The sequence below is a fragment of the Suncus etruscus genome, chromosome 5 (genome assembly GCF_024139225.1).
Source record: "Suncus etruscus isolate mSunEtr1 chromosome 5, mSunEtr1.pri.cur, whole genome shotgun sequence".
Taxonomy (NCBI): domain Eukaryota; kingdom Metazoa; phylum Chordata; class Mammalia; order Eulipotyphla; family Soricidae; genus Suncus; species Suncus etruscus.
This window is the reverse complement of record NC_064852.1, coordinates 105,790,461-105,804,916: the sequence shown is the minus strand read 5'-3', so window position 1 is coordinate 105,804,916 and position 14,456 is coordinate 105,790,461. Positions and strand designations below refer to the sequence as shown.

General features: G+C 44.3%; 1 protein-coding gene and 1 non-coding gene across 2 annotated transcripts in view; one reads left to right on the top strand and one right to left on the bottom strand.

Moving 5' to 3' along the window:
• DEPTOR (DEP domain containing MTOR interacting protein) overlaps positions 1–11,538 on the bottom strand; it is a 190,501-nt gene extending 178,963 nt beyond the window's left edge. Inside the window, exon 1 of the mRNA XM_049773454.1 lies at positions 11,295–11,538. Coding sequence (XP_049629411.1) covers positions 11,295–11,413 — 119 coding nt within the window. The 5' untranslated portion in view covers positions 11,414–11,538. The remainder of the gene's footprint in view (positions 1–11,294) is intronic.
• Positions 8,493–8,598, top strand: LOC126010678 (U6 spliceosomal RNA). Its single transcript, XR_007496694.1, has one exon. It is a non-coding gene; the product is annotated as a U6 spliceosomal RNA (small nuclear RNA).
• Positions 11,539–14,456: the final 2,918 nt, after the last annotated feature.

Below are 14,456 nucleotides of genomic sequence, written 5' to 3'. Positions count from 1 at the left end.
CTACAGGTAAGGTGTCTGCCTTGCAAGTGCTAGCGTAGGACGGACCGTGGTTCGATCCCCCGGCGTCCCATATGGTCCCCCCAAGCCAGGAGCGACTTCTGAGCGCATAGCCAGGAGTAACCCCTGAGCATCAAACGAGTGTGGCCCAAAAACCAAAAAAAATAAATAAATAATAAAAAAAATAAATAGAGATTTATCTTTATTTTTATTTGACAGGTCCATTTTTTAACTTAATATTTTTTAAACATGCCACTAAGGAGTTGGAGTGATAGCACAGTGGTAGGGAGTTTGCCTTTCATGCGGCTGACCTAGGACAGACCTGGGTTTGATCCCCAGCATCCCATATGGTCCCCCAAGCCTCCCAGGAGTGATTTCTGAGTGCAGAGCACTGCAAGGTATAGCCCCACAACCCCCAAAATAAAACAAAACAAAATGCACTATGAAAAGGCAATATCAAGGCCCCAAGATCCTGAAAAAGCAAAAGTCTGTTAGAGCAAAAGGTCAATCCATCAAACAGTTTGAAACATCTCTATACAGTCCCCAACAAATTAACTCACATTTATTGCCTTTAGGGAGCCACTGTAGTGATTGGATAGGATTCCTGTCATTAGCAGCAATTTAGTCGAGGTGGATGAGCATAACTGAAATGCTGGAAATGTGTTCTCTTAATTAAGCAAACTTCATTGTGTTCTTAATTCTCCTCCCAACCAGTGCCATCTCCACACAGATGGCAAAATACGGAACTGCAATTTATCTTTCCATTAAAATGATTGCAAATTTACAGTGAGTACAGTTCAAATGAATTTTTCAAAACCAAATGGTAATGAAAACCCTGTTTAATGGTGAAGAAAGGTACCAACCTATCTTGTCAAAATATAAACACTTCCAGGAATGAGCTAGAATTTCACCAACAGGGTGGAAATAAAAAACAAAGACATTTCGGGGCCGGAGAGACAGCATGGAGGTAAGGCGTTTGCCTTTCATGCAGGAGGTCATCGGTTCGAATTCCGGTGTCCCATATTATTCCCCATGCCTGCCAGGAGCAATTTCTGAGCCTGGAGCCAGAAATTACCCCTGAACACTGCCGGGTGTGACCCCCCCCCAAAACACACACACACACACACACACAAAACAAAGACATTACTTTATGGGTTGCAAATGTTGTCATCTTAGAATGTGATATATGTATATACATGATTCTGTTCTACAGTTTCCCTCTTTTATTTCATTATTTACTCTGTGGTACCAGGATGGAACCAAGGCTTCAAACATACCAGACATATGCATTATCCACTGAGCTATATCCCCATCTGCTTCCCTCTATTATTTTATCTTTTAACCCTTTAACTCTCTACTAAGTTCACCATTAAATTTCAGTTTAACATCCTGTTTAAAAATAAGGACTCATGGGCCAGAGAGATAGTATGAAGGTAGGGTGTTTGCCTTGCATATAGAAGGACAGTGGTTTGAATCCCAGCATCCCATAATATGGTCCCCAAGCCTGCCAGGAGTGATTTCTGAGCATAGAGCCAGGAGTAACCCCTGAGTGCTGCCGGGGTGACCCAAAAACAAGAACAAACAAAGAAAATGACTCAGGGGCTGCAGAGATAGTACAGTGGGGAAGATATTTGCCTTGCACATGGCTGACCAGGTTCAATCCTTTGCTTTCCAGATGGTACCCCCCACTACCTGCTAGGAGTAATTTCTGAGCACAGAGCCATGGGTAGCCCCTGAGTGTCACTAAGCATACCCAAAAACCAAAAAAATACAAAATAAACAAGGACTCTGATCTGGCTGTGACATGAAGAATAAGTTTAAATACTGTGTTGCTCAGTTTTATCATCTGTAAAATGAGGACAAAGTAAGTATATCCTTCATACAGTTTCTTTAACAGGACTAGGAATTTTCACATAAATTAATGAGAATAGCACTTTCTGAATCACGCCACCTACCATACTGTAATGTTAAACAACCAAAAATCTACCAAATTCGGAATATTGTAATATTGGAAAATAAGAGAAACCTATATTATTTATGGTCAATTCTCTTGAAACCCAAAATCCATTCCTCAAATTGAGCAGTTTTTGATTACTTTCCTTTGTTTTCCTTGTACCAAGAAAAATAGTATTATCAACATAGATCCAGGTCCACAACTCAGACCCTTTTCTTGGTCATTCAACCTTCCGTGAGGTTAACTTCCCAACTGACATCCCCAAGGTCCTTTTGGAACCTAAAGTAGATTTCCTTCCCTTCCAGTTAAGTCCAGACAGCCTCCATACCTGACCTCTGCCATCTTAGCAGACCAACCTCCACATCTCAGACCCTCTGTTCGTTACTTCAAGCAGCTGCTTGTATCCTGAATCATCACATCTCACACTGCACATACTTATGCTTCCAACAAGGAAAGAAAAGAGCAACACACAGTTTAATCCCTTCCAATGGGGCTAACAGCAAAGTTTCGCTCAGCACAGCAACTATACCAAGCACAATAAGTAAAGAGAATATTACAGAAGGCTTTGCCAGTAGCAACCAGCTCTTTAAACTGAGCTTGCCTTTAGTGACACTATGTTAAGAATGTTAAGTGAGCTTAAAAGAAAATAGCACAGGTAGTCATCAAGTCACAAAATGGATTGAGAAAATTAAGACCCTAAGTGGCAGAAATTAAGAATAAGGTAGGTGGGGCTGGAGAGATAGCATGGAAGTAAGGCGTTTGCCTTTCATGCAGGAGGTCATCGGTTCGAATCCCGGTGTCCCATATGGTCCCCTGTGCCTGCCAGGAGCAATTTCTGAGCCTGGAGTCAGGGATAACCCCTGAGCACTGCCGGGTGTGACCCAAAAACCATAAAAACAAAACAAACAAAAAAAAAAAAAAAACAAGAATAAGATAGGTGATTTAAAAAAATTCAACAGAAGGTCTGAGCAGCAGAATCCCAACATAAGAAGAAAAGGTAAGTAAGCTTTAAGGTGAGATACAGGAAACCTCTAAGGGAAAAAAATAATGGGAATAATTTTGAAAAGAAATTAACAGCATCCAGTATTCTGGGATAAATTTAAGAGCCACATAAAAGGATCATTGGGGGCCCTGAAGAATAGGAAGACGAATTTAACGAAGATTCATTAGTTAAAGAAAATCATAGCTAAAACTAATTCTCACAGTAACAAAAGTGAGAAATGGTTTTTAAGAGGAAGCATATTATTGTAGGGGAAATGGAAGAAAGGGGGTGGGGTGATGGACACTGGGACATGATAGAAGAAAGCAGAAGCAGAACTCTGCTGGAGAGTTTGATGTTGAGCTCTTTCTGCATAAAATCCTGCCATTATCAATGTTGTAAATCACAGTGCCTAAAATTTTAAGGCAATAAATAGGGCTGGGTTCAATGGGTAGGGTACTTGCCTTGCATGTGTCTGATCAGGCTTTGATCCCTGGCATCTCATATGGTCTCTTAAGACTGCTAGAAGAGATCCCTGAGAATAGAGCCTGAAGTAAGTCCAAATCACTGCTGGGTGTGCCTGCCCCTCCCATTAAAAATAAATAAATAAAGCAATTTATTCATTTGGAGGGGGATTAGATAAGAATTTTCTAGAGACTCCAGCTATAGTTCAGCAGGTAAGCAAAGTTCTTATTTTGCATGCAGCTGACCTGTTTTCCATCCCCTGCATCTCAAAAGGTCTCTGAGCCCTGGGGTACCCCGGGGTGATTCCTGAGTATAGAGTTAAGACTAATCCTTGAGTAGCACCGGGTATGGCCCAAAAACCAAAAGAAAGGAATTTTCTAAAGAAGGGAGCCAGAAAGACAAGGAATTTGCCTTACCCAGCTGGAAGTGATCCCTGAGCAATAGAGGATATGGCACAAAAACCAAAGAAAAAAAATTTGCCCAGAGTTGATTAGTGCAGGCATCCAAAGGTCCCAAAAAAATAAACTCAGACATACAAACTCCAAGACACACTGTACTCAGAATGACAAAAGCCAAAGATAAAGTCTGAGTAATGAAACCAGCAATATCAAGAAAAAGGAAGGTCCGTAAGATTCACAGCAGGTCTACCCAAAGAAATCTATTCACGAGAAGAGAAAAATTAGATGGAGTAGAACACCCAAAGAAATGAACAACTCACCAACTCATTACAAATGAACAACTCATCCAGCCAGATTATCATTCACAGTTTGAAAGAACAATACAAACCTTCAAGGGCAGGCAACAGTTTGGGGAAATTCATAACCTTGAAACCAGTTTTTCAAGCTTTAAGTGAGCTTCTTTGAAAGACAAGACAAATCTCAGCACTTTGGCATGGAATATGACATTCACTTTGGCGCTTAGGGTTGTGCATACCAGATTAAGAGTGATCTGTTTAGTCCTATACTAAAGTTTTTAAATACTTTTTAAATAAGGAACTAATGTTTCACTTATATTACATTTTCTATGTCTATTTAGATATTGTTGCACTGTTGGTTTTTAAGCCTTATAAAATCAATATTTCACTTTTAGAATAAAAGTGATATAACTATTCAAATTTTCCTTTAAAATTTTGCTGTTTTCTGTTTGGGGGGGGGTCACAGACAGCAATGCACAGGGTTACTTCTGGTTTTGCACTCAGAAAATACTCCTGTGGGACACAGCGGTAGGGTGCTTGCCTTGCACGCGGGCGACCTGGGACTGACCTGGGTTTGATCCCCAGCATCCCATATGGTCCCCTGAGCCTGCCCAGGGCTAGTTCTGAGCTCAGGACCAGGAGTAACCCCAGAGTGCTGCTGGGTGTAGCCCAAAAACCAAAATAAAATAAAATAAAATATTCCTGGCAGTGCTTGGGGGACAATATGGGATGCCAGAGATCAAATCTGGGTCAGCCATGTGCAAAATAAACACTCTACCTGCTGTACCTGCTCTGGACAATTTTTTAAGATTTTTAAATTTTTCTCCTCCTCCCTCATTAAATTGTATATCTGTTGAAGTTATTTTTTTCATGTAAGTTTTTAAATGTAAGAGCATAGAATGATTAATACTATTAGATTTTCAATTTATACATCTGTAAAAATAAAGAGATGCAGGTCTAAAAATATGCATCAAATTATAATTTACATACAATTTTGTGGAATTTCAGTTTAGTTTTATTAATCTCTATTGTGTAGGTATCACCACCTCCACATACAACTCTCTCATATGTAGGATATAAAGAACATTGTATGGAAACAATAAATGATCAAAGGCATCAGAGGTGGACATTTGTTCTAGAAAACTGAGCTTACTTAGGAGGGAGGACAGCTGGAGAGGGGCCTTTGGGACATTGGTAGAGAGAAGCAAGTACTCTGGTGATGGGTGTGGTGTTGAAATGATGTATACATAAAAAATATAACTGTTGGGGCTGGAGAGATAGCATGGAGGTAAGGCATTTGCCTTTCATGCAGAAGGACGGTAGTTCAAATCTCAGTATCCCATATGGTCCCCCGTGCCTGCCAGGGGTGATTTCTGAGCATAGAACCAGGAGTAACCCCTGAGCGATGCCGGGTGTGACCCAAAAACTAAATATATATATAACTGTTGTAAATGCTGCTACCTCAATCAAAATGACAAAGAAAAATCAATATAAAAGATCAGTCCCACCTGATGGTTCTGTAATGATGTGTTACTGAATTAATGATAAGTATCGTTGCATTTTTTGGCCAATCAAAACAGAAAGCAAAGATTTTATATAAGTTTTAGCACTTTGTCTTTTATCATTCTAATATGTCACCTAAATTCATTTTTGTTATACGGTTGAGATGCAATTTAACTCCACAAAATGCATATAACATATATAACTCAATGCTTTAAAATCTATCTGCAGAGCTGGAAGGATGATTTAAGAACCAGAACATATGGTCCCTTGAGCACCATTAGGAGAAACCCTTGAGCACTGGGTCAGGAGTAGATCCTACACACTGCCAGGTATAACCCCCAAACTAAAACAATATATAAAATAAAATATCCACAGAGTTATGACACTATCAGCACAATCTTGTTTAGAATATGTTTGTTGGGCCCGGAGAGATAGCACAGCGGTGTTTGCCTTGCAAGCAGCCGATCCAGGACCAAAGGTGGTTGGTTCGAATCCCGGTGTCCCATATGGTCCCCCGTGCCTGCCAGGAGCTATTTCTGAGCAGACAGCCAGGAGTAACCCCTGAGCAATGCCGGGTGTGGCCCAAAAACCAGAAAAAAAAAAAAAAAAGAATATGTTTGTTGTTGTTGTTTTGGTTTATTGGGTTTTTTGGGGTCACACCTGGTGATGCTCAGGGTCACTCCTGGCATTGTGCTCAGAAATCGCTCCCTTCCAAAAAAAAAAACAAAAAATCAAAAACAAAAACAAAGGGGTTGGAGAGATATTATGGAGGTAGGGCATTTGCCTTGCATGCAGAAGGACAGTGATTCAAATCCCGGCATCCCATATGGTCCCCCGAGCTTGCCAGGAGCGATTTCTGAGCACAGAGCCAGAAGTAACTAACCCCTTAGTGTTGCCGGGTGTGATTCAAAAAAAAAAAAGGGGGGGGGCGCGGAGAGATAGCATGGAGGTAAGGCATTTGCCTTTCATGCATGAGGTCATCGGTTTGAATCCTGGCGCCCCATATGGTCCCCTGTGCCTGCCAGGAGCAATTTCTGAGCCTGGAACCAGGAATAACCCCTGAGCACTGCCGGGTGTGACCCAAAAACCACAAAAACAAAACAAAAAAAGACCAAAAAAAAAACAAAACAGAAATTGCTCCTGGCAGGCATGGGAAACCATATGGGATCCCGGGACTAGAACCACCGTTCGGCTGCTTGCAAGGCAAAAGTCCTACTGCTCACTGTGCTATCTCTCTGGCCCCTTGTTTAAAATATTCTTAATATCCTAAACAGAAACTCTGTATCCTTTGACAAACATTCTCATTCTTCTTCCCATTACCACTGGCACCCACTTTCTACCTCTAATTGTGCCTGCTCTAGGTATCCATTGGAATAATCTAGTATGGGATCATTTTTCACTGAGTTATTTTACTTCTGACACAGGTATCAATATTTTTCATATAGCCAGACAAGATTTCTTTTTTGTTTGTTTGTTTGTTTGTTTTATTGGTTTTTTTGTTTAGATCTGGCAGCACTTAAGGGTTACTCCTGGCTCTACGCTCAGAAATCGCCCCTGGCAGGCTGCTAAGGGACTAAAATGTGGTTTCAGAGATTGAACCAGGGTAGGTTATGTGCAACTCTCTGGCCTTAACTCCTTCAATATTTCTCTGGCCTTGGGTATACCACATTTTCTACTTGCTTATTCACTAATGGATATATTTTTAAGCTACCAGAAACATTTAATTGCAGGTTTGTTTTTGTTTTTGTTTTGCAGTCCCAAGACCTTACCAATGAAAGGCAAATGTTCTACCTCTGAGTAATATCTCTGGCTCTGTATGTAATTTTTTATGTGGACATAAGTTTTGGAGTTTAAGGGATGTAGTTTGGGCCTCATCTAGTGGTGTTGCACTGCATGCATTACTGGGAATTAAACCCAGGCCTCCCACATGCAAAGCGCATGGTCCAGCCTACTGAACTATCTCCAGTCCTGAACATATGTTTTCATTTCTCTTTAATATATATACATACATGTGATATATATATAGGAATGAAATTGCTAAGTTACCCAGTAAATATATGTTTAGTCTTGAAAAGATACCAAACTGCTGTCCAAAGTGACTTTCCACCAGCAGTACATGAGAGTTCCAGTATACCCAAATCTCCACCAACATTCTTTATCATCTTTTTTATTACAGCGATAATAAGGGTATGAAGCAGTGCCCAACTACACTTGCTGGTTTAAAGCTGAGGTAACTGTACATTAAAACTGTAAGAGTTAGGTCTGGAGCAATAGTACAACCCAGGTCTTGGCTGACCTGGGTCCAATCCCTGGCAACCCATATGGTCCCCTGAGCCTGCTAGGGTTGATTCCTGAGCACAGAGCCAGGAAAAAAACTAGAACACAGAAACACAAATAAAATCTATAGAAATTGGGAGCCTTAGGTCACTGGATATTGAGATTGGTGGTGCCTTTGGATTTGGAATCATCAATGCTCCAAATTTTGTTATTAAAAAATTTGAAAATCAGGCCCGGAGAGATAGCACAGCGGCATTTGCCTTGCAAGCAGCCGATCCAGGACCAAAGGTGGTTGGTTCGAATCCCGGTGTCCCATATGGTCCCCTGTGCCTGCCAGGAGCTATTTCTGAGCAGACAGCCTGGAGTAACCCCTGAGCACCACTGGGTGTGGCCCAATAACAACAACAACAACAACAACAAAAAATTTGAAAATCGGGGCCGGAGAGATAGCAAGGAGGTAAGGCGTTTGCCTTTCATGCAGAAGGTCATCGGTTCGAATCCCGGCGTCTCATATGGTCCCCCTGCCTGCCAGGAGCAATTTCTGAGCAGGGAGCCAGGAGTAACCCCTGAGCACTGCTGGGTGTGACCCAAAAACCACACACACAAAAAAAAAAGTGAAAATCGTGCTCGCTTCGGCGCACATATACTAAAATTAGAACGACACAGAGAAGATTAGCATGGCCCCTGAGCAATGATGACATACAAATTTGTGAAGCATACCATATTTAAAACAACAACAACAACTTTGAAAATCGGGGACCTGGGGCCAGAGAGATAGAGCAGCAGCATTTGCCTTGCAAGCAGCCGACCCAGGACCTAAAGTGGTTGGTTCGAATCCCGATGTCCCATATGATCCCCTGTGCCTGCCAGGAGCTATTTCTGAGCAGTTAGCCAGGAGTAACTCCTGAGCACTGCCGGGTGTGGCCCAGAGTGATAGACAGTGGTAGGGCATTTGCCTTGCATGCAACCAACCCTAGATGGACCTGAGTTCGATTCCTGGCATCCTATGTGGTCCCCCGAGCCAGACAGGAGCGATTTCTGAGCTCAGAGCCAGGAGTAACCCCTGAATGCCACTAGATGTGCCTCCTCCAAAAAAAAAACCCTTGAAAATCATGGTGCCTAAAAACTAAGTAAAGATGCAAAAATAATTGGGCATGGAAATAAAATCTTTCCTGAAAAGGAAAAAGCATGAAGAGATAAGGGGAAAAGTCAGGCTAGAAAAGAAAGAAGAAAAACTGTATGTCTGTTATTCAATGTATATCTTATACAGTTGACCAACAGCAGGATTTTGGGGGGAGGCACCCCCAGATATGCTCAAAGGGTGCTGAGGTCTACTGATGAGCTCAGGAAGCCATATATGGGTGCTGGGAATCAAACCCAGGCAAGTTGCATCCAAGACAAAATATATTTCTCTGACAGCCTTAAATTCTGTTCTCTGAATATTATACAACTTTTTACTGACAGTAGTGTATTTAATTACACATACAACTCATTCAAATGCATGAGAAATCATCATATGCTAGGCACAGTGCTAAAATAGTAGAGATTTAAAAAGCAATGATTTCAATTTTCCCAAGTAAAATTCAATAGCTAACATTGACATGTAATGTTACATCTAATCGTCTCAAAACTGCTGCAAGAGAAATGAACATTGGGAGACAAATAACTGAAGTAAATTGGCCCAAGTCAAAGAATTGAAAAATGGACAGGAAGAATCAAAACCGAGCAGCCTGTTTTTATACTGGTGTGTTCTAAACTTCCACCCAGCCCCTTCCTGCCAGATCCTGCTCTGCTGGAAGTCACATGTAGTGACACATGGCATCCAAATAACACTAACCAATTCCAGGAACCATTCGTTGAATGCTCATTAATACAAGAAACCCAGGGGCAAATTCTCATAACCCAAGAAGTGGTTTATCCTTGTTGGCATTTCACAGGTAAGAAAGCAGCTCAGAGAAGGAAATTCATTTGATTAAGAGTCAAAGGTACCTACCATACACACCACGGACTGTCCCAAGCACCAGCTCACCTACCTTCTCAGCAATGTCTATCCCTTTTTTACTTAGTTCAAGGCCATGGTCATGATCTCACAGAAGTGTGGAAACCAGGGATTAGTTTGGCTTAAAGTCAAAATAAGTTTAATGCCAACTCCTAGCTTCAACGTGGCTGAGCAAATTACCACATCTGCCTAACTCTTGAGAAAGAGCTCTTTATGTTCTCACACACATGCTAAGCACTTCGCTCAAACTCGCTGCAGTGTAGGGAGGGTGCTAAGGTGCTTAAAGGAGCATGTTTGTTTACATGTTTGTATCTTGAAGGAGCATGCACCTTGCAAAGGAAGACACCAACAAGTTTCCTTTTCTTCTGGCCTCCTACATTAAAATAGCACTATTGGGAAATTGCCTTTTCAGGCTTCAACTCAGCTCTAACTACCAATATTCACTTCTTCATCCCGTAGCTAAGCAAACTGGCAGAGACCTTTATGAGTCCCTTTTCTTTCGAGTCCTAAAGCACGGACTATTTTAGTTTAGAACTCAAAATGAGTTTGAGGAGTCAGGCAATAACGTGAAGGAAAGAAGACTTTCTGGCAGGGATGGGGGAGAAGTCAGCGTGCAACTTATGTTCTGAGGCCAGCCGGGGATCTGAGCTGGCAAAGGGGTTCATGGCCACATGCAGGTCAGACCATAGGCACGATCTGCAAAGGAGAAGCATGAAAAAACGGGAAGGGGCATGGGCAGCGGGGACCAGGGAGGAAAGTATAGGGGAGAAGCCGGCGACAGTCCTGCAAGCGGCGCGACCTGTCAGTCCTGATTCTTGCCAGCTGGTTCCAGGGGCCAGGCGCAAATGTGAGCGCGGAGTTGCCGGCCGGCCCAGCACCCGGGGCACCCGCACGAGGTGCCTCCACGCCCCCTTGCGTACTCCATCTCTGAGGGAGGGGACATGCCAACCAAGGGCCAGGGGACGTATTTCGGACCTGATTGATAGCTTGGTCTCTACCCCAGGACGACCCTTGCAGAGAGTCGCAGTGGGGGCTGCTCCGATTTTGCAGATGACAGCGGTGAGGCTCGGCGAAGTGCTTCCAAACGCCGAGCCTCACCGCTGTCATCTGCAAAATCGAAGCAGCCCCCACTACGGCGGGGCTGGCTTCCTAGCCCCCCGCGGGACTCGCCCGGGCCCGATGCTCAGTGCCCCGACCCCTCAGGGCGCGCGGCTCGCGAGGCTGGCAGTGCCCGGGGAACGGGCGCGCGTCGACGGGGCGCTGGACTGCTGCAGCCGCGCTCGGGAACAGTCCCGGAGCCTGCAGCGCGCTACACGGCCGTCCCGGGGCCCCGCGCGGGTGCAGCCACCGGCCACCGGCCAGGGCGCGAGTGCCGGGACTCGGCTGACCGCGGCCCCGCGAGCCCCCGCAGCGCCCCTCGCCTCACCGGAGTTGCTCCCCGGTGACCAGCACCTCGGCCATGCGCTCCAGCTCCCTTTGCTGCTCCCCGCCGCTGTGGCCGTTGCTGCCGTCGCCGCCCGCGCCGCCGCCGCCGCCCTCTTCCATGGTCGGGCAGGCCGTGCCGCTGCCGCTGCCCCTCGCTGTCCTCCGCCCCGGGTTCGGGTGTGGGATCAGCTCGCCCTCGCCGATGCCTTCCCCGCCATCTTTCTTAAGGACGGGACTAGCGCTGAGACGTGATTGGCTGGAGAGGGACTCGTCCCGCCTCGAAGCTCCGCCTTGAGGCGTGGCCAAAGCCCTCGCGTGGCTTGAGGGCGGAGCCAAGAGAGGAAATATAAACATGTGGGCGGGGCTCCGGGTTCGGTCTGTGTGTATAGTCTGGTGAAGGTCGAATTCCAAAAAGTTCTGCGTTTCTTGGTCCACAAACCTCAGACTTTGGAATGCAGGCTATCAAAATCCTAGATTTTTCTCTTCGTTGGAGACTATTTTTTTAAACTATATTTTTCATTCCTCCAAGCCAGCGCAAAAAATATTGCACTAATAAAAAATACTATATGGAGCACTGCCGGGCTCAGAATTTCAGTGTTCTTCTCACCGCAGCCCCATCAGTTTGCTTTATGGTGGATTCAGTAAAGGACGCTGGCCTGCAAGTTAAACCAAAGGCCCAAACCCACACCTGTAATTTCCTATCTAAATCTGTTTAACCCTAGGTGTTGTCCTTTACAAAAATAAAAGCAAATGTGGCTACCTCTTGCTAAAATCTGCTGCACTAATCATGCCTCGGGTAATTGTTAACCTTCTTTAATTATGACAACAAATCATGAAATGGGTGTTTCCTCGTTTGCATCAGCAAAGCATTAGTAGAGAGATGGGGACATTGGCCAAAGCGAACAAGTAACATCTAAGAAGAATCAGAGACCCATCTAGTTTCAACTTTATGCTCTTAGAAGACCTCTTTCTTTACTTTGGCTAAGAAAACAGCAAAAAAAAATGCACACACACACACATACACACACACACACACACACACACACACACACACACACACACACACACACATCAATCCCAGGTACTCCTGAACTGTAAAATAAATGACACTAAAATAGTTCAAGAGGGTCCGGAGCGGTGGCTCCGAGCAGTAAGGCGTCTGCCTTGCCGGCGCTAGCCTAGGACAGACCTTGGTTTTCTATTCCCCGGCGTCCCATATGGTCCCCCAAGCCAGGAGGGATTTCTGAGCTTATAGCTAGGAGTAACCCCTGAGCGTCACCGGGTGTGGCCCAAAAATAATAAAATAAAATAGTTCAAGAGATAACTCAGCCAACTGAGCCATGCTCTGCCTGCTGGAGATCCCCTTTACCCTCAGCACCATTGTCAGGTGTGATCCCAGAACATAAGTTAATTAATTAATAATGAATGAATGAATGAATGAAAATATACCCTAATGGTTGGAAGAAAATAAATTGACTAACCACATATGTGACGAAGGGTATATAAAGCATTCACAAAACTTAACAATATATGAAACAAACAATCCCATCAAAAAGTGTGGAGAAGGGGCTGGAGAGAGAGCACAATGGTAGGGTATTTGCCTTACACTCAGCCGATCCAGTACCGACCATGTTCGAATCCCGGCATCCTATATGGTTCCGGAGCCTGCCAGGAATGACTTCTGAGTGCAGAGCGAGCCAGAAGTAAACCCTGAGCACCACCGGGTGTGACCACCACCCCCCCCCCAAAAAAAAAAGTGAGGATGAGAGAGGGCCCTTAGGCATACTGGAAAGTGCTCAGTGTCACTGATTGTTAGTGGAATGCAGATCAAAAGGATAATGAGGATTGGAGAGAGAGAACATTTGCCTTTCATTCCAACCACTCAGTTTTTTGTGCCTAGAACCATACAAGGTCCCCACAGTGCCATCAGGAGTTGTCCTTGAGCACAGACCTAGGAATGAGCCCTGAGCACCTCCAGATGTGACCCCCCACAAAAACAAAGGTTAAAAATAAAATGTTTAGCGGCTGGAACGATAGCACAGTAGGTAGGGCCCTTACATTGCACACAGCCCACCTGGGTTCAATCCTCAGCATCCCATATGGTCTCCTGAGCCTGCCAGGAGTAATTTCTGAGCAGAGTCAGGAGTAACTCCTGAATACGAACCGCTGTGGCCCCAAAACAAAACAAACAAGTGCTTATCAGGTAAGCAGTGAAAAGGGAACCCTCACTCTTGATAGTTCAGCCTCTATGGAAAATGGTATGTGACATGAAAAAATTAAGAATAGAGCTGCCACTCCCCTGCAAAAAAATTTTTTCCTAGGTCATTCAAAAGTGACACATGAGCGCATAGTCAAAATTATTCCCTGAACACTGCAGGGTGTGCTCCCCCACAAAATACTTAAGCCAAGTGCTTCCATATATCATCATAATTTAGTGATGCCACTTTTGGATATCTTCCTCAAGAACACGAAACCAAAAGCACTAATTTAAAAATATTTTCTCACTCCTGTGTTCATTACCATTCTAGTTATAATAGCCAAAATCTGGAAACAATTCAAATGCCTCACAACAGGCGAGTGCATAAACTAAGGTGTGTGTGTGTGTGTGTGTATATTTACACACTGCATATATACACACACAGTATAGGACTACTCAGCTATAAGATGAAATCTTTTTTTTTTTTTTGGTTTTTGGGCCACACCCGGTGACGCTCAGGGGTTACTCCTGGCTATGCGCTCAGAAGTCGCTCCTGGCTTGGGGGACCATATGGGACGCCGGGGGATCGAACCGCGGTCCGTCCGAGGCTAGCGCAGGCAAGGCAGGCACCTTACCTTTAGCGCCACCGCCCGGCCCCAAGATGAAATCTTTTTTTTTTTTTTTTTTTTTTTTTTTTTTTTTTTTTTTTTTTTTTTTGGTTTTTGGGCCACACCCTGTGACGCTCAGGGGTTACTCCTGGCTATGCGCTCAGAAGTTGCTCCTGGCTTCTTGGGGGACCATATGGGATGCCGGGGGATCGAACCGCGGTCCATCCTAGGCTAGCGCAGGCACCTTACCTCCAGCGCCACCACCCGGCCCCAAGATGAAATCTTAAAGTGTGATGCAACCTAGATAAAATTGGAGGCTATCCTGCTCAGCTGATTCAAAGTGAGAAGATCCAACAAT